This window comes from Cricetulus griseus, chromosome 6 (genome assembly GCF_003668045.3).
Source record: "Cricetulus griseus strain 17A/GY chromosome 6, alternate assembly CriGri-PICRH-1.0, whole genome shotgun sequence".
Classification (NCBI taxonomy): domain Eukaryota; kingdom Metazoa; phylum Chordata; class Mammalia; order Rodentia; family Cricetidae; genus Cricetulus; species Cricetulus griseus.
Genome location: NC_048599.1, coordinates 146660489 through 146687734, shown reverse-complemented (window position 1 = coordinate 146687734; position 27246 = coordinate 146660489). Strand labels below are relative to the sequence as shown.

The 27246-nt window shown below is 48.5% G+C and overlaps 1 protein-coding gene and 1 long non-coding RNA gene across 17 annotated transcripts; one reads left to right on the top strand and one right to left on the bottom strand.

Annotated features, from left to right (window-relative positions):
* Positions 1-101: 101 nt before the first annotated feature.
* LOC103158718 lies at positions 102-15409 on the bottom strand. Of its 15 annotated transcripts, none has more exons than XR_004770451.1 (6): positions 14130-15409; positions 13558-13699; positions 11315-11413; positions 6007-6167; positions 1710-2051; positions 102-1022 (listed from the first exon to the last, which is right to left on the bottom strand). It is a non-coding gene; the product is annotated as an uncharacterized LOC103158718 (long non-coding RNA). The 15 variants fall into 15 exon arrangements; XR_004770450.1 differs by having other exon boundaries at positions 13608-13699; positions 14130-15406; XR_004770452.1 differs by lacking the exon at positions 11315-11413 and having other exon boundaries at positions 14130-15405.
* Traf1 (TNF receptor associated factor 1) lies at positions 8742-27246 on the top strand. Of its 2 annotated transcripts, XM_027423697.2 has the most exons (8): positions 8742-8869; positions 12391-12558; positions 14166-14250; positions 21396-21461; positions 21963-22373; positions 23566-23743; positions 25040-25188; positions 26421-27246. In XM_027423697.2, exons 2-8 carry the CDS (start codon positions 12419-12421, stop codon positions 26637-26639), a joined length of 1248 nt encoding a protein of 415 aa, XP_027279498.1. In that variant the 5' UTR covers positions 8742-8869; positions 12391-12418; the 3' UTR covers positions 26640-27246. The 2 variants fall into 2 exon arrangements, with proteins under 2 accessions (XP_027279498.1, XP_027279499.1); XM_027423698.2 differs by lacking the exons at positions 8742-8869; positions 14166-14250 and having other exon boundaries at positions 12423-12558.

Sequence of the window (27246 nt, the reverse complement as noted above, 5' to 3'; positions counted from 1 at the left end):
AATATATGTACTAAAGCCTATCCTGGGGGATAGCATGCATGTGTCAGTTTTCAGTGTGTTATGGTCGGAGGCTCCAAATCAACCCACGCTGACACAAGAGGTTACTAGGCAAGATTTAATTCAGGACAGCACAAAAGAAGGGGAAAGGAGAGGGAGCTGATCAATCAGGGCCACAGGACAGACGCAGGGAGCTGAACTGCAACCCCAAATGCCAGTATTTAAGCCCAAAATTCACAAACATTCGTTGCAAAATTACAGTTACAATTTTCACCAATCAGGATTTAGAAATTGGGACTTCCTTGAATGTTCCATCATTGTCAGCCCCTGTACAATGCAAGCTTTCAGTCCAACCAATCAGATTCATTTGTTCTTTCTGTGGTTAGGAACAGCCATAATGTGTCTAGAGAACTAAAGATGAATAAGAACTATTTCTATGGTTTAGGGAGGAGATGGGTCAGCTAGCTACAGGAAAGTTCTCAGCTCCCCTAGGGCTTGGGAACCTGCACTTTATCTCACCCTGCTGGTAAAATGGTGTCTGAAGTCAAAATGGCAGCACTTTGGCCAAGGTGCTTTTGCCTGCTCCCTTCAGTGATGGCCCCTATCGTGTAACACATCTGGATACGCACAGAGAATGAGCACACCCTGGGTGAAGTGGCATGTTCACACCTTCACTCAGGACATGTTTATGGGATGCCAGGCTAGACCAGAGGTCTCACACAGTAACCCACAGAAAGGAAGTGTGGAGAAGGCGGTTTGTTTTTGTTGTTGTTTGTTTTGTTTTGGCTTTTGCTTTTGCTCATGGTGTATTTTTAAAATCAAGATTATTTCGCAGAAAAATCCAGATTTCCAGTTTCCTTTGGAGCGTACTGCAGACATTAGCATGTGTTTGCCTGCACACCAAGGCTTCTGCTTCTGAATAGATGTGTCCTTCCCAGGGGCACTCTCGATGCTGGCTGGTTTCCAGGGCCCAAAGGGGAGGGGATCCAAAGCAGTTCAGGAGTGCTTGTGAGCAGACATGTTCTCTGGGAAGAAGGAGGATAGGACCAGGATCTCAACAGAGGCCAGAGAGCATCTGCTGCCCACTGTGGGGGTCTATGGCTGTGAGCCGGACACTAGTTACAGAAAGTAGTAACTGAGAATGGAGGGATTTCTGTTGGTAAAACGCTTGCCTTGGTAGCATGAGGTCCTGAGTTTGGACCCTCAGGACCAACATTAAGAGCTGGACACAATAGCAGGCATCTCTAATGCTGCCACCCGGGAATGTCAACAAGTAGATCCCTGGAGTGTGCTGGCCACATAGCCAAATCCATGAGCTCCAGGTTCAGTGAGGGACCTCCTCTCAAAATAAATGAGGCAGAGAGTAATTATGGCCTCACCGAACACCAGCCTCAGGCATCCACAGGCTTTTGTGTTCTCCCACACACATACATGCACATATAAACATATGGATGCATACACACACACAATATTGAAAGAGGTCTGAAATAGAGTAGATGATGGTCTCCCCAGAAACTATTTAGGCCTCTTTTAAAAATTAGTCTGTTAAATACATTTTGGAAGTCCACAAATAAGAAATACAGGAATTATGTTTTGCTAGTGTCACTGGGTCCTCTTAGGATGACAAATCCAACCCTGTCAATAAATATTAATTGAGCCCCACTGCATGCAAGAGGTAGGCTGGGGGTGTACAGGGGTCTTCAGAGACATACCTGTTCTGAAGAAATGGGTCTCCATCTGAGCAGGAATGCACGCATCACAAAAGCATAGGGTATTGCTGAGACATTCTGGGAAAAAAGGCAATGGACCAGACCGTGCGAGCTGGGTTTTCTCTCTGGGCTCCTGTTTCCCCTGTGTAAGGCAAAGAAGTCAGGAAGGCTGAGCACTTTCACAGCCAGACTGACTCCTGGTTTCGGGTTCTTTGAAGAGCAAAGGCCAGGCCGCTGTCCTGATTCTCAGCCTGCATCCTGCTCCCGAGTCTCAGCTTATGCTGGGAATTCATCTAGCTTGAGCTGTGAGAGGAATCCATCAGAGGAAGGTTTGCATGAGCTTCCCTCAGATTAAAAAAAAAAAAAAAAAAAAAAAAAAAAGTGTAAGTCCGTAGTTCAAAAAGCTAGGCCTTTAGAACCTTCCAGCATCTTCTTACCATGTCCTGGTACCACTGCATGTCCAGCATGGAGAGCAAACCCCTAAACAGGTAGGTTGCACCCCTTCCCTGGCCACAAGGTTTGAATAATGAAGAATGTGTTGAGAAACTTCTCCCACTCTTGAGGGGGACACATAGCACAGGGATGAGAGAACTTTCCCCCATTCCTGAAGGGAGAGTTTCTGAGAAACAGCCCTCCTCACACCTGGGTGATTCCTTATAGACCTTCAGCTGTGCGGCCATCTGTGGGGATTTTATTCAGCAGGTTTATTAGAGGCCTGAAGACCCACCTTTAATCTGGGCCACACGTCTAGTGGCAGTCTGTATAAAGGACATGGAAGAATCTCTCTCTCTTCTCTCGCTCATCTCTCACTCGATCACTCCTCTCTCTCCTCTCTCTCTACCTTCTCTCCCCACTCTCTCCCACCACTCTTTCTATCCTCTCTCTCTCCTCTCACCCCTCTCTCTCCCCTCTCTGTCTCCTGTCTCTCCTATCTCACTCCTCTTTCTTCTCTTTCCACTCTCTCTTCTCTCTCCTATCTCTCCTCTCTCCCCATCTGTCTCATCTATCTCATCTCTCTCTCCCCTTTCACTCTCCCCTCTCTCATCCCTCTCTTGTGCCTCTCTCTCCCATTCTCTCTCCCCCTCTTTCTCTTCTCTCTCTTCTCTTTCTCCTGTTTCCCTCCTCTCTCTTCCTTTCTCTCCCCTCTCTCTCCTCTCTCTCTTTCTCTCTCTCTCCCTCCCTCTCTAGCAAGTCCATTCCTTCACTTAATTAGAGCCTATTTCTTTGGGATTCTGGTGTACACTGAAGACAATCTAAGACAACCCAGTCTTGAGGATTTAACAACCACTGGATCTTGGACTTTCCATTGGTAGACAGCCATTGTTGTACTAGCTGGACCACAGCCTGTAAACCATTTTAATAAATCCCCTTTTTCTACATATAGATTCATTCTATCTGTTCTGTTCCTCTAGATTCGTGATCCTCAACCTTCCTCAAGCTGTGACCCTTTAATACAGTTCCTCATGTTGTAGTGACCTCCAACCATAAAATATAGTAATTTTGCTACCATTATTAGTTTTAGTGTAAACATCTATGTTTTCTGATGGTGTCAGGTGACCCTTGCAAAGGGTCATTTGACTCCCAATGGGATCATAGCCCACTGGTTGAGAACCCTGCTCTACAGAACCCTGGTTAATAACCCTGTCTTCTTCCCCCAGGACCACCGGGCTGCATCACTCTCCTACCAGATGCCAACTTAAGTTGATTTAAATCGTTGACCCTTTCTTCTGCACTAGTCAATAGCCAGGAAAGGCACACCTGCAGTTAGTCGGGGGCAGTAATTAGGAGGCCCCTGCTCCCATCCCACCCATGGAGGACAGCCTTGATTTCCACAGCCAATGAATGGGTTGACACTTGGCAAAAATAGACTCAAAACAAGGCCCATGGGCAAAGAGAAGTGGATTAGGTTACAGCCTTCCCCATTGTGGGCATCTCAGGGTTGCCCCTATTTGGCAAGATCTTCTCCTGGACCTTGCCATCTACTCTTGAAAGCCAATGGCCTTGCTATGACATGCACTTTGCCTTCAGAGTGCCCAGTCAGCAGCCATCTGGGGAACGGCAGGGGGCCAGTGATTAGAATGCAGAGAACAGTGTAGTGCTTGGGTATTGTTAAACTCAGAGTCTGTCTCTGTTGCCATAGGGAGAGTCACCAGGCACAGACTCTGCCTTCAACAAACCCAGACTTCTTTTTCTTCTTATGTGTTTTACTAGAACATTGCCTCTAACTTTACAACACCCAAAGGGTGACATCAAAGACAAACTTAATGTTTTCTAATCATGATTACATATCCTTAACTGTTGTTTCCTCAAGTAAAACATTTATCTATTTTTGTCTGTGTATGTGCATGCGTGTGCACACACACACACACACACATGACCACATGTACACACACGCATACACCCCACAATGGCAAACATGAAGATCAGGTTCAGGCTGGTCCTCATTTTCCACCATGTAACTCCCAGCCATGAAACTCAGTTTGTCAGGCTTGGTGGCAAGCCTTCGCCCGTGGAGCCGGCTCACTGGCCCAGAAGTAAACATTTTACCAGCAATCTTGTTAGTATTCACTGAGGGAAGAAGGGTACACAGGTGTCTAAGTCTGGATAAACTGGGAAACACCACTGTTTACTTCTGTAGCAACTCAGTCATGAACTCTAGGACATGTGTGAAGGTGCTTTTTGTCAGGGGAGAAGGGTGGGTGTCTGGGGCAGCAGAGGCAGACCAGTCACACAGAGTCCCTTCCACATCTGACCTGAGAACATTGAATTCTGGGCACTATTTTGATGTGTTGATGAGGGGGGGGGGGTTGAACCAGGATCAAGGTGGGGACAAAGGGACAGGCTCCTGGCTACCTGTCTGCTTAAAGTCTCTCTCCTCCCATCCACTTTGTGTATTTGGGCTCCTTTAGTGTGTGTATGGAAACAAGATCTACAAAGTTTGAAAACTCCAGTATGTTTTGTGATTTCTAAGGTGAACCCAGCTTTTTCTTCTAGTCCACCAACCAGCTCCCAAATCATGGCACAAAGACTTATTACTAGTTTTGAATGCTTGGCCTAGCTTAGGCATGTTTCTGGCTAGTTCTTTTAACTTAAATTACTCTGTTTCTCTTATCAGCCTTTTGCCTTGGGGCTTATCACCTTTCTTCATTCTGTATATCTTACTTTCTGCCCTTCTCTGTGTCTCCTGGCTGGCGTCTGCCTGGCTTCTTGCCCCAGGCATCTCCCTCTTTCTCCTCTTCTGCTCACTCTTCTTAACCTAGAATTCTCCTCCTATTTATTCTCTCTGCCTGGCTGTCCTGCCTACCTTTTCTCCTGCCTAGCTAATTGGCTGTTCAGCTTTTTATTAGATCGATCAGTTGCCTTATGCAGGCAAGGAGAAACATGCAACACATCTTTACATAATTAAACAATGCATCAGAAACAAATGTAACTCACCTTTACACAGTTAAAGTAATATTCCGCAGCATAAATAAGCGTAACACATCTTTGCCTAATTAAAATCTTATTTGGACCTGACCTAGTGAGAGCATGGAGACCTTAGTCATAAAGCTGCGGAAACAGCAGGGGACCAAACCAAACCCTCTGAACGTGGGTGCCAGCTAGGAGGCCAAGACAGTCTATGGGACCTCTAACAGTGGAGCCAGTCTTCAACCCTAGAGCACAAATGGACTTTGGGAGCCCATTCCCTATGGAGGGATACTGTTGCAGCCCAGATACAGCAAGGAGGGCCTAGGCCTCCCCCAAACGATATGACAGACTTTGAAGGTCCCTGGTGGAGGGCCTCACTATCCCTGGAGAGGAGTTGGGGGGTGGGTTGGGGGGGTTGGTGGGGAACATGGGAAGATGGGAGGGTGAGGGAATAGAGGATGGATATGTAAATATGAGTAGTAATTAACGAATTTAAATTTTTTAAAAAAAATTAAAATATTCTACATTTTAAGGCCATCTTCTGCCTTAAAAAATAAATAATTCTAGCTGGGCGTCAGTGGCGCAAGCCTTTAATCCAAGCACTCGGGAGGCAGAGGCAGGTGGATCTCTGTGAGTTTGAATCCAGCCTGGTCTACAAAGCGAGTGCCAGGATAGGCTCCAAAGCAATACAGAAAAACCCTGTCTCAAAAAAACAAATAATAATAATAATAATTGGAAGGGAAAGGCAGGCAGATCTCTGTGAGTTCAGGGCCAGCCTGGTCTACAGAGTGAGTTCCAAGACAGCCAGGCCACACAGAGAAACCCTGTCTCGAGAAAAAAAAAAATCTATAAACTAGAATTGGAAAGATAGTTCAGTCAGTGAAGTACTTACCATACATACTTGAGCATCTAAGTCCAACCACCTGAAGCCACATCAAAAACACTCAGCCTGGTGCTATGCACTTGTATTTCCGAGCTGAAATAGGAGAGAAGCAAATCCCTGGAGCTTGCTCACAGCCAGCCTATCTTAATCTTCCAGCCCCAGGTTCCACTCTATAAAACAAGATGGACAACTCCTGGAGAATGAAACCCAAAACTGACCTCTGAACTCTACCCACACATGCACCTGCACACACATCACACACAGAGAGCTATTACATCTACATTGCAACTCTGACGTTCATTTCATTCATGCCTCCCTTCCCAGAAAACAACCACTGTGTGACTGAAAAATATAAAACAAAACAGAAGACTCCTTGATTTCCGGCTCACTGTACAGATCTGAGCGAGGGAGGGGATGACCACACAGTGCTTTTTATCCCAGCCCTCATCAGCTAGGACCTTCTCAGTTTTCAACAGTTTCCCACTCTGAACCCTAGGATTAGGCCATAAATCTTACTCTAACAGGCCAGACACTTGGAAGCATATTCTAGTGTATTCATCTGTGCCCTGTACTCTTCACTGCACAGTGACACATACCCTGTTAGTTACCCAGAATTCCCCTTGCCCTTCAGGCCTGAACTGCTTCACAGGTGTCCCCAACTACAAAGGCTGTGGAGCCAGTCCCCTTCCGTGCCAAAGGTCTGACTACTGGGGAACTGAGACAGTCTGAAACCCCTGTGGTGAGTGCCTCTGAGATCCAAAGGACCAGGTGTGGGTGAGAAGGAAAAGGGTGGAGAAACACATAATCACTGCTTTTCTGTGTAACCATGGATAACCTGGGACTTCCAATCCCCTTCACCCATCTTCAGGGTGCTAGGATTACAGGTGTTTGCCTCCAAGCCCAGTTTCCCGTGGTGCTGGGGAGTGAACCCAGAGCCTCATGCCTACTCAGCTCACCCTATCAGCTAAGCCACACCCCTCAACCTGAGTCTGCTTCCTTAGTCCCCCATCACAACCCCAGCCATAGACCACCAGATCAGAGACCTTGGCCAGGGAGATGATTCCTCTTTTGAAATTTCTTAGAAAAATAAAGCAAGTGCCCTGGGTATAGGTGGTTGGTCTCCAAAAGGTTTATTTCATTTCTGAAACAGAAGCATCTCCAGATTTGGCTTTTAATTTCTGCTCCCTGGCTGCTCCCTGGGCACTTAGTGGTCCTCCGGTGGTGCCCCCTCTATTTCAAGAGCCCCCAAAATTAAGCGGGGTGACTACAGATGAGTTTTTGGTACTTTCCAAAATTAAACTATTTCCCTTGGTAAATTTCCAGCAAATGAACTCACTGATCTGAAAACAGGATGTGGCACACGAAGTGTGAGGTCAGGACGCCTGCTCTTTTCTCTTTACCCTGGGGCAGAGAGGAAGAGGGGGTGGGACAGAGGTGGGACTAGAGAGTGGCTCTTACAGAGCCAAGGGCCTTGAGAAATGTCACTTCACCAAGTGCACTTTTAATATCAGGAGCACAAGGAACTCGAGAATCCTTGACTATTAGAATTGAAAGGCCCAAGCTAGGCTGAGTGGCATATGCCTGTGAAACCCAGGCCTAGGCCAGAGGATCACCAATTCTAAACTAGCCTGGACTATATGTCAAGACCCTGTCAAAAAACAAAAGTATTAAAAGCAGAAGAATGGAAAACCTCAGAGAGTGCCTCACACCATGCTTACACAGATCACAGAGATTGTGTTTTGGGGGGGTTCCTGAAACACAGTACTTGTCTTCATGCAGGTGTTCCCCCTTCCAAGTTGAACCCCAAAGGTCTTTATTTCCCTAGCCAGCTAGATGCCCAGCCCAGTCCTACAGTATTACCAGACTGCTAGAAACCCGCAGCCAGAGAGGCCTGCCTTCAGTTGAGACAAACACACCTCCATGTCCAAAACAAAACCCAGCAGCGTGTGCCTATAATACATTAGCACTGGGGATGCTAGGGCAGGAAGATGACTTAAAGTTTGGAGTCAGCAAGGCTACACAGCAAGTCCTTGTCTCGAATAAATAAATAATAAATAAACAAACAAACAAATAAATGAACAAGTCGATCCAGTTAGAAGTCAAGTTAAAGTTTTGAGCAGCCCAACCAAATTAGTCAGGTGGAGACCCACTAGCCATCAGGACAGGGGGCCATTAGACATTTGCATGCAGAAGGCATCCTTGTGAGATTGCTGGCTGGAAAAAATACAAGTTGAGTTTTTTGTTTGGTTGATTTGGTTTTATCTTTTAAACTAAACTTGTATCCTGACACTGCTAGGTTCCAGGGTTGCACAAAATAATGGGGAACAGACCACCAAAGTCTAGGAACCAGAAACAAACTATTCCAAAGATTTCTGGGCACAAAAAGCTTCCAGTGCACTGGAGCCACAGGTCAGAGTTTGGGCTTCTGACACTGTGCCAATGGAAGCAAGTTTTGAGCTTCTTAAAGTAAAAACATCTACCAGGTGTGAGTCAAAGAGCTTTTACAACCTTGAGGTCAGGCTTAAAGTCAAGGTTCAGACTTGCTGCTTTTCCTCTCCTGCCTGGCAGGATTTCAGACTGGAGCTCAAAGCTGTGTGTGTGCCCCTGCATTTGCTATACTGAGTACCTCACATGTACAGTCACTGCAGGACTGCAAGTCAGCTAGCACCCGCGACCCCAAACAGATACAATCTGGGTCTCAGTTTCCTCTTGGGAGGAGCGCTCGTCCAGCCCCCGGCCAGCCTCGGGAAACAGCCCAGCCCAGCCCCACCCGCTCGCCCAGACACTGCTTTCCTCGGCTTCTGTCTGCTAGCGGGTTTCTCAGCACCGAGAACGCTCCCAGCACGGGTGAGAGAGAAGGCAAGGCGCGCAGGTTGGTAACTTGGCACCGACAGATCCCCAAATGCGAGCATCGGACAGGTTCGCGCTGCAAAATCCTCCAGGGTCCTAGGCCCCTTGCACTCCCCAAGAGGTGCCCTGGTCCCGAAACTATCACCCAAGCTCTGCTCTCAGCTCTGATCTCGTCCTGACGTGACTTGGCAGGTCGACAGTTACCTGCCCAAGGAAAGAGGGTCAGGAGAGCAGGGGGCCTCAGGCAGGAGCCCGACGGCATGCCCAGGCTAAGGGCAGTAGGTGCGCCATGGGATCTCAATCTGGGCACTGTCACTGAGATGTTCCAGGGGAAGTGGGTGTGGCCCAGGTGTGTTCACCCCTCCCCCGCCCAAGACCAGGAGGCTGACACAACTGCTACTCCTGAGCATAGAGATTCCCTGTACTGGGAGCAGAGGAAATGGGACCAAAAAGGGTGGAGGTGGGAAAGAGACCCATGAAGAACCACCGTGGTGCAAGAATCAACTCTGAAGAGTTCCTGACTGAGAGAAGGAAGGTGCTGGCATGAATGAAGGGCCAAGAGCCCTCTGGCCCACTTCCAATAGGACAGGACAGCAACTAAGGCAGGCCCAGAGCATTTGACAGCATGGGAGCCTATAACGTGGTTAAGTAGGTCCCCTGGAGTTTCAGCAGCTGTGTGAACAGTCCTCTAAAAATTTCACCGCGTAGTGAAGAGAGAGTAGATATGGAAGAGGAATTTGGGATAAGGGCCAAGTTCATTTAAAAAGCAGGTCTGTCCTTCCTGGCTCACTAGCTGTGAGGTCTTAAGCAAGGCACTTATCTGTGCCTTGGGTCCCTCTGCTATAAAGTAGGGACCTCCAAAGATTGAAGGGAAATGTTGATGAGATGTGTGTAAAAGTACTTAAAACAAGGCTGGAGATGTGACTCAGTAGGCAAGAACTCGTGCCAGGCCTTGGGTTTTGTCCCAGTACAAAGAAAAACAAACTACTTAACACACAGCACTGAACAGTAGTGCCTGTTATCTTACTCTATAGTCCTACAGGGATATGTTGATGCTAGTGGAAAGGGGCTGTAGATGGGGAATCAGCGAAGGGGCGGGGCACAACAGAAGAAGGGGACACGCAGAGGTGCAGGAGGGGCTGAGCCGTTAAGGGAATGCCTTTCTGAGAGTGGGGAAATAGACTCAAGGTCATTAGCAGAGCAGGTTGGGCAGAGCTCAGTTGAGAACAGAAGCCCAGTGTCAACAGCCACCAGATGTTCTGGTATCATCCTGAGGGTGGTGGACAGTTGAGTTTATCTGGAGCAGTGGTTTTCAACCTATGGGTCATGACCCCTTTGGGCGTTGAATATCAGATATCTTGCATATCAAATATCTACATTTTGATTCATAACAGTAGCAAAATTACAGTTATAAAGTAGCAACGAAAATAATTTTATGGTTGAGGGTTACCACAATATGAGGAACTGTATTAAAGCAGTAGGAAGGGTGAGAGCCACTGATCACAGAGTATAAACTTCCCTTCCCACTTGGGAGGCTCAAGGAAGCTGAGAGACGCAAAAACACCATGTAAGTGTAATTTGACATTTTAAACCCCTTTCCTGTTGGGCATGGTCATCACCTGAGTAAAGTATCAAAAGTTTTTGGAGCATGTCACACTTTCACCTACTTGATGGTTAGCTATAATTGTCAACTTGACAAGGCCTGGGAAGAGTCTCGTCAGAGATTGTCTACATTGGGTTGGCCTGTAGGCGTGCAGTGGGAGAGTGTGGGTTGCACCATTCCCTACGCAGGGGGACCCTGAACTCTATAAGAGTAGAGAAACTGAGCCGAGTGCCAGCAAAAGCACAGCATCCGTGCATTTGTCTCCCTTGGTGTCTGACTGTGGATGTGATTTGACTAGCTGTTTCAAGTCTTGCCTCCTAATGATGGACTTTAACCTCATGACGCTTTTTGCCAGGATATTTTATCACAGCAAGAGAAATGAAACTAGAACACCCATCATCTCATTTGACTATCTTGGCAATTGGGTAAAATACATTTTACAGAAACAGAGCTGACCATACGGTGAGTCGGCATAGTGGTGCATGCTGGCACACGGTGTCGCACGCCTTTAATCCCAGCACTTGGGAGGCAGAGGCAGGCGGATCTCTGTGAGTTTAAGGGTAACCTGGTCTACAGAGCGAGTTCTAAGCCAGCCAGGCTTGCATAGTGAGACCCTGTCTCAAAATAAATAAACATTAAAAGACCACATGGCAGATCTAGGATCCCATTTCAGATTTGCCTGAGCTCAGGACCCGTGGTTTGAAAGCAGTATGTACGTCTCTATCTACAAACCCTATAGCATTACAGTTGGGTGGAAAGGTATTCAGAGGCCATCTTTGTCATTTGACAGTCTGAGACAAGCTGGATGCTCTGACTAACATCCCAGGCTCTGAGACTTTACCATACTGCCTTCCTTATTCTTACCTTGTCCATGGTGGAACAACACAGAACCTGGTTCCAATCCCACTGCTCAATCTCAGGCTGTGTGTCTTTGAGCCTCATGCCTTGCTTCATTGTACATGGCTGCAGAAGGATTGTAAGGATCAGAGGAAAACTCTGCCCAGCACACAATGTCTGACCAGAGTTCTGTTTTTTCATGCTTATCCTTCATGCGCACATGGAGCTACAGTCTGCTTGGTGACCGAGAGCAAATCCCTTTGAGCCTGGACTTCTTTAGTGCTTTGTTCTCAACAGGGACATAGTGGCTCCTGACCAGATACACAACCACCTATGACTTCCTGAGTGGGGCTTAGGAAGAGGGTTCTGCAGCGTCTGTGATGCTAAGGCCTTGGACTTCAAGGCAGGGGTAGGCCCTGTCCATCTGTCACCATCATGACTGATACACAATGCACAGGCAGGGTGGGGCCATCAGAAACCTTCCTGCTGCCTTCTGGTTGCCTCAGTCATAGGGTCCCCAGTCATAAGCCCTAGAGATGACTCGTTGCAATTCGTTTTTTTTTCAAGATAGGGTAACTGAGTGACAGTATAAGAAAGAGGTATTTACCCAAGGCCCCCAAATACCCTGGAGGTCCCAGAACTTGAACTTTGAACCTGCTTTCAGAACCCTTGCGGTTTCCATCAGAAAGCTAAGTCCCACACTGTTACAGAGAATTCTACATGGCTCAGAGATGGAGGGGGGTGGCAAGACAAGTGACCAACCATGGCCTCTCCACTAAGGTGCCCTGGGTAGGAGATAGAGGAAGCCAACAGCAGCCTGTGGTTCTCAGGGAGGGGAACCGTGACTCCGAAGAGCCGTAGCATTGCTCTCTTCCTATGACTGTCTCCTGCTCTTTCTCACTTTGAAAAATGTCTGGACACTCCTAAAAGTTTTCAGTCTCTGTCCAGGGGCTTTTTCTAACCACAAAGGGTAATTCCTACCCCATCCCTGCTGTGACTCAGATGTGACGTCTACTGCACAGCCAGAGAGGAGAAGATAAAGTCACAGAAAGGTCACCTCTCTCTACAGACTCCACAAGGCTTGTCCTCTGCTCTACTTACAGACCTTCTCTGGCCACCTGAAACTTCAAGATGGCCTCCAGCTCGGCCAGTGGCCCCCGTCCAGCTCCTGATGAAAATGAGTTTCCATTTGGTTGCCCCCCTGCTGCCTGCCAGGACCCATCAGAGCCCAGGACTCTCTGCTGCTCAGCCTGTCTCTCTGAGAAGCTGAGGTGAGGGGGCCAAAGAGCCAAGGGCCAGTGGGAAGGATTGCTAGGGAGGGACCCCTGATGGGAGGGGGGCTGGAAAGATAGCTGACTATTAGCAGGGAAGTTCTATTTCCACTCTTTTCTTCCGGACACCGCCCCCTGGCTGGGGGGCAGATGGGTCTGTCTGCCCATCATTATTAAGGTAGAACTTTAAGCATCACTCAGCCACTTACTGCTGTGTGGCCTGGTTTCAACCTCGGGTGTCTTGGAGCCCCAACTTCTTGCCTGTGGAGTTGCCTTCTGCCTCACAGACTTGTTACAAGGCTCCATCAGTAATATTCCCCAAACTTCTTACAATAGTGAATGTAGCCCCATTGGCAAATACCAAACTGTGATAAGACATTATTTTGTTTTATTAAACCCAGTTAATTGGGGCAAAGAAGCAGTAGGGTGTGTATTTACACTTAAAGGGTAAACATCTGAGATTCACTGCATCAATTGCAGCTTAACACCCCACCCTAAGCCATTGCTGTGCACCTGCTGTGGGCAAGCACTCCATCCCTGTGTGCTCAGATTGGTCTGCAGAGGTCAGTACAATTACCACCCTATTGTATAGATGAGTACTGCAAAGCCCCCGAGACAAGTCGCTTGCCTCCTGTGAGTTTCCTGTTGAAGACACTCATAAACCGCCTTGGGCCATAGGCATGACCTTTTCTTTGGGACCTTGTAGCTTAAGACTGTGGGGAAACTGAATCAGTCAAATGAGAAGTTCAAATTTGGTGAATAAGTGGTAGGCTGCAGGAACAGGGCGGGAGATTGTAGCAGTGGAAAGGCCGGGTTCGGGTGGAGGCTGCAACTGACTAGGCTTCCCAGCCAGCTAATGCTCTGAGCCCATGCACCGCCCCCCAAACCTGGCAGAGGAGGGAGCAGAAGCTGATTGGAGAGTGCAGGGTCCCCACCTCAGGTGCCTCGATCCCCAGGGCCCATCCCAGGACCCATTCTCTGAGGTCTCATTTTCCTCACCTAGAAACGGGCTGAGTCAGCAGCACTCCCTGTGAGGCAGAACTACTTACACAGGTGTCCGGACAGTGGGGGTCCAGTTCTGACACCGGTTCCAAGTAGACAGACCCTGGGTCCTCTTCCTGTTCTAAAAGGCCAAGATCACCTGCCAAAGCCAAAAATAAGAGGCCAGAACTGCATAATTGGTACTGAGAAGAACAGATGGGAGTTCCATGCCCATAATCCCTTGCCTAAACCCTTGAGACTAAAGTGTTAGGATTCAGAACTTCTGCAAGTCAGTGTATGGGATGATTCTTCCAGCAGACTCTGTAACCAGGCACTTGGATGGGCATTTCTACAGTGAGACATTCATAATCACACTACATGGGTGAGGAAAGGCACCAGGAGGTCAAGGCAGGCAGGGCTGCTGAAGCAACTTGCTGCTAGCTCCAGAAAGCAGTGGAAGCCTGTGGTTCTGAAGCTTTGACAAGGGGGCTTCAGGATCATGGAATTACTGCTAGAGGCAAGGTCTGGGCTTTGACATCTATCAAGAAAATGGCAGGTGGTGGATGGCAGGTGCCAGCAAGGTGCAGTACCTTCCTTATTTGAGAATCTTGTTCATGTTTCCTCAGAGATGGTGAGGATCGGATCTGTTCCAAGTGCAGAGCAGACAGCCTCCAACCTGTGAGCCCAGGAAGCCTTCTGACTCAGGAGAAGGTATGTTAGCATAGACAGGAAAGACGATCTGGCCATCTTTGGGGACTGATGAGACGCCTCAGTCTGTGAGGACCTGAGTTTGGTCACTAGAACCCATGTAATAAATGCTGTATATGATGACACCTGCAATACCAGTGCTGGAGAGGAAACACATGAACCCCTGGGGCTCATTGGCCAGCTAACCTAGCCTACATAGTGAGTTCCTGGCAAACCAGAGACCTTGTCTCCAAAAGAAATTTGGTAGATGGCAGGTACCAGTGAAACTACTCCTGAGGTTGTCCTTTGGCCTCCACAGAAAGCAGGAAGGAGGGAGAGAGAGAGAGAGGGAGAGGGAGAGAGAGAGAGACTTGTCCAGGTAGAGGCAAAGTGGGCAGTTGCCCATGTGGCCCCTGATGTGCAGGTGTATCTTTGCTTTGTCGTGAGCCTGCAGTGAATTCACTTCCAGCAAGGCAGAGATGCACAGGTGTTCACAGTGATGGCAGCACAGGTGTTCACAGTGATGGCAGCACATTTCCCTAAGCCATCTGGCAGCCTCTGATCCATTTAGAATTGGAATCACCTTCTAGACAGGGGTCCACAAACTGGAACTGGACCAAAGCCAGCCCATATCCTGGTTTTATATACAGCCCACAGGATAAGAATGGTTTCTATGTTTTTAATTGATGGAAGAAATTGTATTTAGGAACTCATAAAGACTCTGTAACATGCAAACTCTATGTCCATAAATAAAATTTTGCTAGTATCTAGCTACCCTCACTCTCACATATTACCTGTGGCTGCTTTCTCCCTACAGTGGCAGAGTTGAGCACTCAAAACAGAAATTTTGTTTTCAATCTGGATCTGTCTTTTACTGAGTATCTGTATTGTGTTATATTAGTCCTCAGCATAGTTCAGCTTAGCATGTGGCATTGGCAGCCCCCCTTGGTTCTCTGAGAGATTAGTTTCATGGTGGAGGTGCCATTTTTATTGCCCCAGCTCTGAAAGTTGTTGGATCCATGCTGCCACCAAGTAATGTGGTGCCCACTGGTGGTAAAGTCCTCTTAAGTGTTTGGTAACAGGACATCTTTTTTTTAAGATTTTTTTATTATATTATATATATACATTCTGCTTCCATGTATATCTGCACACCAGAAGAGGGCACCAGATCTCATAACGGATGGGTTTGGAGCCACCATGTGGTTGCTGGGAATTGAACTCAGGACCTCTGGAAGAGCAGTCAGTGCTCTTAACCTCTGAGCCATCTCTCCAGCCCCTCAAAACAGAAATTTTAAGACCCCAAAATATACTCTCCAGCAGCTTACTTGAGAAATTCAGCCAGCTCCTGATCAAGAGAGAGGCTATTTTCAGCTCACCTCTTGTGTGAGCCAAGCTGTGTGTCCAGGATGTTTGGAAGGGGCCAGAGAGACATGCTTATGCAACAGCCTTGACATCTGGTCCATCCCTCCCCACCAAGATGAAAGGTTGGGAGGGTACCTGTGTAGCTCCCACCAGCTCATGACGAAATGATAAAACTATAGAAACATATTCAGTGTTACAAGCTAACTTGTCTCCATTTAGAGAGTCAACCTTTATTCTGCAAGGTTGTGTCATCCTTTATATCTTTGTGAAGTGGCATAAAAGTAAATAATAATTTGGGGTAAACCTTTTTACCAGATACAGAACAAAGACAGCAATCTTTATGTTAATCTCACAATTAAGATCCCACACAAAACCTGTGTGGGTCCAAAAGTCCAACCATATAGGAGTCACTATGTGAACCTGACCTCTGGGATGACAGGTGAGGAAGACACATGGGGATCTCTGCTTGGTCATCCTCTCTGTCCCCAAAGTGAGACAATTGAAGCTGCTTTCAGTCAAAGCTCCCTCCAGCAGTGAACAGTGACCCATGGATCCAGACCTTTGTATGCAGACATGGGTTTATGTCCCTCAGTCCCGAATGGCTGGAGGCAAATCTGTTTCCACGCCATTTCTCCCTTGGTAAAATGAAGACACTAAGTTGGCTCTATAACGTTCTCCCCCCCCCCCTTTGCACCAGTCCCTGTCATTCAGAGAGTGTGGGGATTTCCTGCCCTGCCCAGAGCTGATTGAAGAGCCTTCCCTTCCATCTTACAGCAACCTCCCCTCCTGTGTGTCCTTAGAGAATAATAATGAGGATCAAGTTAATTTCCCTGGAAGAACTGCTGAGCCTCCCTGTCTGGCTGTCTCTGGACCAGCTTCCACATGGGAACAGACAGACACCTTACTGTGTGGCCTCTGTGCCTTACATGTGCGGCACAGGAAATGAGCTCTGTGCTTTCCAAGCCTCGTTTTGTTCTTTCCTCTTAGCAAAATTAAAACATGCCACTTATATAAATGTTAGGTAATATGGGTCAGATATACTTCAATGTCACTTAATCTAGCATCTTTAGTTTTTTTCATCTTCATCAAGATAAAACCAAATACAAACAGAAGGCTTGGGTGGAAGGAGTGCCTGGAGCCGAGTGAGTGACTTGTATAGTAGTAAGGCCTTTATTTCTAGCTTTAAGTGACATGTGTAGTAAGGCCTTCGTGTCTGACTTTGAGAGAAATGTTTCAGCAAAGCCTTTGCTATGTTTGGGTTAATCAGTCAAGGCTGAGAAACTGTTTTGAGACTATTTAAACCTTGAAGAGTTGTTTCTCTGGAGTGTCTGCACTGGTGTTACATGAGAGCTTGCAGCTGCACCAACCCTGATCCTAGGATGCTCCTGGCAGACCTGAGTTGTTACTTTTGATTATCACTGCCATAGTCAAAAGGGACTTGGATTTGTGTGGGTTGTCCTCAGCATAGCAAGATGACTTTGGTAGTTGGAACCTTGTCTAGCCCCTATTAACCTTGTATGTTTGAATAAAGTAACTAAAGTGAGCTAGCTGGATGTCAGTCTTTTCCAAGAGGTTGAACCCCTCTGCTCCTTTGGAAAGTAAAGACAGTATCTTGGAGAGCTTCTCTCTTTACTGTGGCATCTACGACCCAACATCAAACAATATTATCCCATTTTTTTCTCCTGTCTCAGCTTCTAGGTACTTCCAGGGCTCAGCAAGAGCACAAGTTGAAATTTCCTGCCTTAAGACAAACAAAATAAGGGGCTGCAAAGGTGGCTCAATGGTTAAGCACATTGCCTGCATGGGCCACCGGGTAGTTACACAGGGACTTCTCTGATCCTGCCCCTGATGGGAACTTTAGGGGACTTTTAACCTAAGGAAAGTGACTAAGCCAGGCCTTTGCATGTGATAACTCCCAACTTTTTGTCTGCATGTCAGACAGCACCTAGGAGACAAAATCTGGGCATGGAGGCCAAGCTGGAGAGCAGCTGACTTCAGCCCCAGGTGCCCATCCCACAAACTCTCCCCATGCCAGCTTCTATCAGTCTGTACTCCCCTGAGTCTGTAAAAGATCACCATCTCCTTATGTAGGGCCCAGAAGCATCAGCTAGTTACCAACATAGCAAGCAAATATTAGAAGATCAATGATAACAGAGAGGCCATTCTTCCCTGGAATGACCTTCCTGGACAATCAACAGTAGGGTAGGAGACAAACCAGGAGCTGGTAGCTGGAGAAGGGCTGGGAAGATAAGAGTTTCTGCTTTGTAAGCATGAGGACCCATGTTCAAATTCCAGAACCCCTGTTAAAAAGGGGGAAACTGGGCTTGGCCATGCATACTTACTTGTCACACCAACAATGTGAGGCGTGGAGACAGAAGGATCGCTGGAGCTTGTTGTCCACCAGCCTAGCTCTAGGTTCAGTAAGAGACCCTGTCTCAAGGGACAGAGTCTCAAGGTGGAGAGCGATAATATGGGGTATCTGATGTCCTCTTCTGCTCTCCCAGAAGGAAACTGTTTCTCTCACATTCTTCCCTCTGAGGTTCATGGCTCATGATAATGTCATGACCTTTTCTTTTTTTCTTTTGTTTTGTTTTGTTTTTCGAGACAGGGTTTCTCTGTGTAGCTTTGGAGCCTATCCTGGCACTCACTCTGGAGACCAGGCTGGCCTCAAACTCACAGAGATCCACCTGCCTCTGCCTCCCGGCTGTCATGACCTTTTCTAGAACCCCAAATGACAGGAGTTTAAGCTGTCTAGTCTAACTTCCAGCATGTACATTTAGTGGGCTCCTGCAGTTTGGGGTTATGTCTTTTCAAAACAGGGAACCCACATGCTGGAGGGAGGGGAGGTTCTGACTGCTCCTGTGACTTCTTTTGTCATTTGTACTGAGCTGAAACCGACTTCCTTCAAGGAATGCCGGTCTTCTGTTCCCAGGGTCCCAGTGTGTGGGAAAACACTAACCATGTCCCTGCTGCATCTCTCCCCAGTGTGTCTGTGCTCTCTGAAGTGTGTTAACCAGTGTGACTCCCCACCCTCACACTCCTAAATATGACACGTGCTCTCTGAAGTGTGTTAACCAGTGTGACTCCCCACCCTCACACTCCTGAATGTGACATGTGCTCTCTGAAGTGTGCTAACCAGTGTGACTCCCCACCCTCACACTCCTAAATGTGACACGTGCTCTCTGAAGTGTGCTAACCAGTGTGACTCCCCACCCTCACACTCCTAAATGTGAAAGTTTTCGTCTATAATCTTAGCACTCCAGCGGCACCCTGTTAGTACCCTTGATTTATTAATAGGTAATATATGAAGGCCCAGAGCAAAGGAGATGCTGGTTCCTGAACTTAAATCATATGGCAAAGCCAGACTACAACCTCATGCTCCAGACTGGTGGCATTTTCTCCATTTCAACTTCGAGTGGAAAATTGGCCCCCAAATGCTTTGTACATGACATATGAACCTGGCAGGAGCAGTCATGAATGACAAAGCCTAAAAGACTCTGTAGGCATGAAGGCAAGGTAGGGTGAGAACCCTGGACTGCTTGGGTGAGCACAGTATAACCACAGGGTCCTCATGAGAAGACAAGCATCCATGGGCAATGGGAAGGGGATGTTGACTTTGACGATGGAGAGAGGACCCTCAAGCCAGGGGCTGCATTCCAGAGGAATATGTTGCTGCCAGTACCCTCGTAGTAGGTCTTCTAGCCTTCAGAAGTGTGAGATTGTAAGCTTGTATTTCGTTAAACCATTTAGTATTGTCACAGCTACAAGAGGTAACAATATGAGCACTTACATATATTACCTCATTATCTTATAATAGTCATAAGATGGGTTAGTGTTATTTATTTCACAGTTGGGGAAACTAAACCTGGAGAACTTAGTAACTCTCCCATCCCATGACGAGGTAATGTGGCAGCAACAGAATATATATATATATATATCCTCTTGGAGCCCACACCCCAAGTACACAGTAAAGAGTGGGTGACAGGTGATCAGAGCTGACAGCCTGGCTAACCCTAGGGCTTCAGAAGACCTCTTGAGTTACCCCTGCCCATCTGTCAGCATTCGAGGGTAGTCACAGTAAACTGCCGTGCATGCCTCATCGTTAGGACAAGCCAGACATTCATGCAGTGCGTAGGCATTGCTTGCCCATGGTACATCCCAATGTGTGGGCAATGCCAGAATTCTAGTGTTAGCTGCCCCACTTCCTTTTCCTTATGCCTCTGGGGACTGTAACTTCAAGCCACAAAGGATGGGAACCATGAACATAGAATCATGGGGCCCTAGGGCATCCTAGGTCAGAAATACATGGCATCTGGTGTCCCTGAGACAATAGTGACCTGTAGGAGAGGATGTATTGAGGCAGATTCCCAAAGCCAGTGTGTCTCCCTGTCAGGACTACCCTCTGCCTGTCCGCATTAAACATCAGTTTCCTATTCTTGGTTGGGAACAGCCTGTGTCTGTAGCAGAGGGCAGTAGGGCAGGTGGGTGAGCCTTTGCTAGGCTAGGCTCTTCGTCCCAAACCAACTGTGTGAATCAGCTTTGAGAAAAACAAACCCTGTGACTTTGTCCCTGCTCAACCCTGAAGCCCTCTGGCCTCCCCTCATCTCGTCCTAAGCCCCTTTGATTATTCTGTCAAAAAAAAAAAAGTTCTCATAAAATCAAGCTATCATCTACATGTAGGAAAAAAATGTGCTCATTTTAAGAGTACAATTTGATAAAGTCCTGGATAAAGTCACAAAATCAGGTGACTCCCCACTGCTGAGATGGCAAATTCTCCAGTCCCACAAAGAGCTGGTCATTCCCTGCACACACAGTCAAGTCCAGACTGGTGACGGGCAACATGTCAACTGCCTGTCAGGATTATGTTGCCTCCCCTAAACTTTCTTCTGAAGGACATCCTGGAGTCCATACCACCAACTGGGCTACATTCCCAGTGCTATGGGAGTATTTTACAAAAAGCCAAGCCTACTTACTTAAATAACTTGCTTATAACGTATAATCAACCTACAGATAACCCACATATTCCACTCCCAGGAATTTATTCAACAGAAAGTTATGTCTACAAAGATGTGTATGCACACAAGGCCCAGGGTTCTGTTCCCTGTATCTCATAAACCAAGATTTGTGACACATGTTTATACTCAGCACTCAGGAAATGAGGCAGGAGGATCAGAAGTGGGTGTGATGGCTCATGCCTTTAGTCCCTGCACTTGGGGGACAGAGGCAAGAAAATTTCTGTGAGTTTGGGGCTAGCCTCTTCTACATAGCAAGTTCCAGGCCAGCCAGGGCTACATGGTGAGAGCCTGCATTAAAAAAAATATTATTAAATAAATTACTTCCACAAGTTTTCTGAGGTGTCTATACTATTTTTGCTTTTGTGGCCCCATGTCCTTGCTGGGCCGGCCTTGTCACTCTATCTCAGCCACCCTGACAGATGGGGAATGGTGCTCTTTCATTGTGGTTACAGGAACACTCTGCCTTCATGGAGCTCTTTTTTGTGAAGTATTTTTTTTCAGCATCTGAAGCTGAAGAGTGAGGGCTGGCTCCAGAGATGTGTGGACTCTGTCCTGACAGAAAAGATTGTATTGTTCCAAATGACAGAAGGGCTCTGGTCCTCTTTCTGTAGAACAATTACAGAAGAGTCGAAACTTCAAAGGTGGAATGGAGTCAAACAGATAGACAGAACAGAGTGGACCAGTCCTGTCTCTGACCAGTTTGTTCTTGTTGGCTCTTGTCACTTTGAGGGAGTCCTTGGGGTGGCCCTGAGGGTGCCTTCCAGCATCCAGTGACACAGTTATCATTTCCAGGTTCACCCTGAGGTGCCTGAGGCTGAAGTCATGTGTCCCTTTGCAGGTGTTGGCTGTTTCTTCAAGGTAAGTGACTGCATGCCAAATCTGCCCATGGTCCCAGCCACCGCCCCCAGCCCCATCTCTCCCTCTCCAAACCCTCCCGAAACACCAAGCTACTCCTCTGGAGTCTCCTATGCTAATGAGTTACCAAGCAACAAATGCAGCTATTAAGTCATTGTTGTACTGTGGGAAGTTCTTCTTAAAGCCTCACCTAAACCCTGTAGCATCACTCAAATGTGTGTCCCCACACCCCTCTCCATGGTCCTGAATTGTCATTATGCTCAAGGGCAGGGCAGGATGGTGGTCACACTAGAGACTGGGACACATTAGCTGTGTGGAAGTATCTAAGGACTGTCTTCCTGCACATGGCTCCACTCCTGCTCTTCCCCATACAGACAGCCCCTTCCCTTTGCTGGGATAATGGTTCTGGCTCTGCTTGGTGGCCTTTGACGCCATGTCTCCTTGATAGTCCCCAGGGTCTCATTCCACTTCACTATTCACTAATGACTCTCACTCTCTCATCAGGGGAGCCCACAATCCATTCAGGAGCATGAGGCCACTTCCCAGGCCTCTCACCTACACCTGATGCTGGGGCGCCTAAAAGAGTGGAAATCCTTGCCAGGCTCCAACCTGGGCTCCACGCCCATGGCACTGGAGCGGAACCTGTCAGAGTTGCAGCTTCAGGCAGCTGTGGAAGCAACTGGGGACCTGGAGGTAGACTGCTACCGGGCACCTTGCTGTGAGAGCCAGGATGAACAGGCCCTGTGGCACCTCCTGAAAGAGAAGCAGTTGGCTCAGCTGGAGGAGAAGCTGCGAGTGTTTGAGAACATTGTTGCTGTCCTCAACAAGGAGGTAGAGGCGTCCCACCTGGCACTGGCCGCCTCCATCCACCAGAGCCAGCTGGACCGAGAGCTCATCCTGAGCTTGGAGCAGAGGGTGAGTGAGATGGGCATGTACTCTCGGCGTCGGCTCAGGAAGCACCTATGCCATCCAGCCTTCTAGTCAATCATCCTGCTCAGAACCGTTGCCCCCATCCTAGCCCTTCTCCTGTGTCCCAGGGAAGATCCTGAATCAAAGGTTGGAGAAAAGCCAATGCCATGCTATCCAGTGCTTCAGGTCTTCTGTTTAGAATTGACCCAGAACTCTCCATCCACTGGCTCCCTCCACTCAAGCCATTGTTGGGCAGTTTCATTATTACAAAGTTCCTGCTTTCATAAAGCTCCGTTTCCCCTGTATTGTTCCTGACTGTGACCTTCAGGACCCTCAGAGCAACTGGTTTCTTGTCCCCACAACTGCTCTCCAGAGCAGTCAGTGCTCATATCCTAGTATACCTTCAGTGCCCCCTCTGCTCTTGAGAACATGGTGGGCCATGACACTCTCTATGCTCTACAAGAGCCCACATGCAGACTGACAAGCCCACAGTTCTCAGTCTACCCTCTATTCCAGAGATTACACTTTTCCTAATGTAGCCAGTCACCAGGTTCCTGACACTTTTTAAAAACAGCAACATTCTTTCCCTGCCTCCTTTAGTTCCATCCGTACCACACCTGGCCAATTAGGTCTGAGCCATTCACCTTCTTTCTCTCTCACAGCTCAAGTTTATCCTCTCAGGTTTCTTTGGGGAAACCTACTAGCAGGTCAGGCACTGGGCTCAAATGGCCAGGCAGATCCTCGGTTTATACCATTTACACCCATGCCCCAGTTATAAAGCAGGTTCCCTGAAGGCAGTGAGGGTTCCCATCTCACCATCAGACTTCTGGCTTTGTTCCTGCAGCTGGGCACTATGCTAGGTATGGGCACAAAAAGGACAGGAGCCTGCCATGGGGAGACAGCCCAGACAGAAGGATGGATGTCATCATAAGAGCTGTAAAACACAGTGAGGTAGCCTAGCCAGCAAGGACAATGACTGGAGGCTTTTCAGGAAGGGATATGTGAGCTGGACTCCTGCTGAGTGGCTAGGAGTTGACCAGGGGAGCAAGGAGAGAAAGGGACTCCAAGCATGGGACAGGCACAGGCACTGAGTGATGCTTAGTCAGGAAAGCGTCTCTGAGGTGATGCATCCCTATGCTCCACTATCGCCACCAGTCCCCCAAGCTGGGTATCTCTGGCTGACCAGCCTTCCTTGCAGGTGGTGGAGTTGCAGCAGACCCTGGCCCAAAAAGATCAGGTCCTGGGCAAGCTTGAGCAGAGCCTGCGACTCATGGAGGAGGCCTCCTTTGATGGCACCTTCCTGTGGAAGATCACCAATGTCACCAGACGGTGTCACGAGTCAATGTGTGGCAGGACAGCCAGCCTCTTCTCTCCAGGTAACTCTTTGTGGGCACAGAGACTGGTAGGAGAGACAGGCCCCAGGGAGCCCAGGAGACAAGAAGCCAGAACAGCCATGCTGAGTCAAGCTGGGGTCCCTGCCAGTGATGAGGGAGACACAGGCTGTACTCTCTGAGCTATGGCACTTGCCATTGCAGCAGCAACCCTCTGTCCTTTCTAGATGTCAACCACACTCGGCAAAGAGGTGCAGACGGTGGCATTCTTCAGCCCACGATCTGCAGTAAGAGGCAGAGGACTGAGTCAGGCCCTGGAGAGCCGTGTGCATGTGGGAAGACTATGGGCATCAGTGAATTGAGTGGTTCTTCCTTGTTTCTGGGTCCCTTGTTGAGAACAGTGACATAACAGAGTAATGACTTGGTAGTTATTGTTATCCACTAACTGGTAACAAAATGCTCGTGTGTGTCTGTGTGTGTGTGTGAGTGTGTGTGTGTGTGTGTGTGTGTGTGTGTGTGTGTGTGTGTGTACATATCAATGGCATACATATAATATTTACATGCAGCTCTGGGTCTGTTTAAGGCACACCATCTGCCAGGACCAGGCCATCCATGGATGTGACATCTGAAAGCCTTGGCAAGTGTTTGCCCTCACAGCCTCGTTTTATAGGCAAATAAACTGAAGCCAAGGATGAGGGGTCCCCAGCAGGGGGCTGCTTAGAACTAGGCACAGAGCTCTGCCCAAGGATGTACCATCAGGGAGAGAGCCACATAGGCCCTCATGATTGATCATCAGGGATGACTTGCCTCTTGGGGCCATTCCCAAGGGTTGATAGCAGAACCAAAAAGTCCCCTTCTCACACTGGCCTCCAGGGAGGACCCAATCTTTGGGCAGCAGAGAAAATCAATGCCAAGACCTGGAAAACCTGGTCCTTAACCCTGATTCTGCCTCAGCAAATAAATCAGTGCCCATCCACCTCCTTTCCTAGGTTCAGTGTCTAGTTACTTGAGGGTTGGTTACAACGGTCGATCCCAAGTATGACTGTGAGGCAAGCAGCATGGCACTCAGGGAAGTGCTAAAACCACAGATGCCAGATCAACCCCACTGCCTAGCCAGTCATCGAGTGGGAGCCTCCTCTGGGATCAGGAGACTGACCCCTCAGCCAGGCCACCTCCAAGAGCATGGCCTTCCTTGGCACTCTCCTGGAGAAGAGAGCTGGGCTCCAACCTTCCCCCCACCCCCCACTGTCCTCAGCCCCCTGCCTGCTGCTCCCCATCTCCTCATCTACAAAGCCCAACACTGGATTGTTGCCATGTGCTGACACTGGCTTTGCCTTTCAGCTTTCTACACAGCCAAGTATGGTTATAAGTTGTGTCTGCGGTTGTACCTGAATGGGGATGGCTCAGGCAAGAAGACCCACCTGTCCCTGTTCATCGTGATCATGAGAGGAGAGTATGATGCTCTCCTGCCTTGGCCATTCCGGAACAAGGTATGGACCCAGGAGAAGATGGGTTAGGGAGGTCATGGTAACCTGGGTCCTAGTGCTGGCTTTTGCTATGAACCTGGGGCTTGGGCAAGTCTCCTGTGCTTACTGTAATCAATTTCCTTTTATAAAATGAAGCTGAGTGCAAATGCAGTGGCCGAGGCTCCCAATGCTCTGTGCAGAGCTGCAGTGTCTGGAGCAGAACACTCTGGAAGAGGGTGAAGACCCAAGCACGGGGATTTTTAAAGCCCTCCCCAGGAATTCTAGTGTCAGCAAGTTCAACAATGGCTTCAGTAATGAGAAGCATTGTGTTTCCTGGGGTACATTCAAGGGCTTGTGCCAGGGCATTGTTTGTGTCATGCTAGGTGATCCACTTCTCAGGGAGGTACATGATCTGCTCTGGGTACACCACAAGCTTGGTGGAAGTCCCAAGGCTTGGATAGAAGCCCCCCGCCCCAGTCTGCTATTGCTTCTCTGCCTGGCAGCAGGAGGTCGCAGCAGAAGCTGACACGTGGTAGGTGCCCGAGACCTGCAACCTTGTCGGTGCACCCTAGCCTCAGCAGCCAGTTTAACTGCAGCATCAGAACCCCCACTGCCATGAGCCTAGAGATGAATTAAATTCCCCAGAACACACACCAAAATCAGGTGTGGGGACTGCCATGCCAGAACCGGGAAGGAGATGCTATGAGGAACCCTGGGGCTTGCTATCCAGACAGTGGAGCTTAACCAATGATCTCCAAGTCTGAATAAAATAATAATAATAATTCATAATATTGTGGAGAGCAATTGAAGAAGACACCTGATGGTGATCTCTGATTTGCATGCACACACACACACACACACACACACACACACACACACACACACACACAATTCCCACTGGGTGGGACAGTGATAGACAAACCCTGAAGTTGCCACAGTACTAGATGTTCCTTCTACCCCATGGACAGATGTGAAATCCCTTCCACCTCTGCCTCCTCTCCATGTGGAATGGGGGGGGTGCCTCCTCTCCATGTGGAATGGGGGGGTGCCTCCTCTCCATGTGGAATGGGGGGGTGCCTCCTCTCCATGTGGAATGGGGGGGTGCCTCCTCTCCATATGGAATGGGGGGGTGCCTCCTCTCCGTGGCCAGAGGTACAGCCTCTGGGCATGGAGCCCTCTGAGCCCAAACACTGGGCTTCCATGGAAACAAATGTTATTCCCTGAGGTCTGACCTCTCACCTGCTCCTACCCTGCAGGTCACCTTTATGCTGCTTGACCAGAACAACCGTGAGCACGCCATTGATGCCTTCAGGCCTGACCTGAGCTCGGCCTCCTTCCAGCGGCCACAGAGTGAGACCAATGTGGCCAGTGGCTGCCCACTCTTCTTCCCCCTCAGCAAGCTGCAGTCACCCAAGCACGCCTACGTAAAAGATGACACAATGTTCCTCAAGTGCATTGTGGACACCAGTGCTTAGGGATGGGAGGTGTCTCCTGAGGGGAACCAACTCAGACTGGGGGATTCAGCTAAATGGGCCTCCATGCCTTGCCCTTGGAGCACACAGTCCAAGACAAGGGTGGGCTGCAGCTGGTATGACCAGAGTATGCCACAGCAGCTTGGCTGTGGCGGCTGTGAGAGTAGGAGGACTGGAGCTGTGCCGGCAGAGACAGAGTGGAGAAGGCAAAAGTGCTTTCTTCACAAAGACTACACAACACCAGAGACTGTCATACCAACAGGCCGACACACCAGCAGGCCAGCAGGTCCTGAATGTTGAGACCAACCTAAGACTGGCCTAAGGCATGGATGTTGAGCCAAGGCTGTGGAGCCTAAGCAGAGGAATACTCCCACTAGAAAGGTCTCTGTAGCTCAGTGGAAACTGGAAATATGTCCAGTCTCTCTGTTCAGACTCAGAACTCAGGGCAGAAGGGTCAGACGCTAGTGTGAATTTGAGCTGTCCTGGGCTGAGTTCCTATGTTAACAGATAATTCCAGAAGCTGTACCAGGAAGGGCTTGTGGGTTGGATTTGAAGACCTCTGATGTTTTTACAGACAAAAGAAACAACAACAAAGGCCTTTGAATTATAA

What these genes read in the sequence shown, in the direction of transcription:
- Traf1 (XM_027423697.2), top strand. Translation starts at nt 12,419, where the DNA reads ATGGCCTCCAGCTCGGCCAGTGGCCCCCGTCCAGCTCCTGATGAAAAT. An exon ending in TGTCTCTCTGAGAAGCTGAG is followed by an intron (nt 12,559 to 14,165) that starts GTGAGGGGGCCA and finishes ATGTTTCCTCAG; the next exon opens with AGATGGTGAGGATCGGATCT. An exon ending in CTTGGCCATTCCGGAACAAG is followed by an intron (nt 25,189 to 26,420) that starts GTATGGACCCAG and finishes CCTACCCTGCAG; the next exon opens with GTCACCTTTATGCTGCTTGA.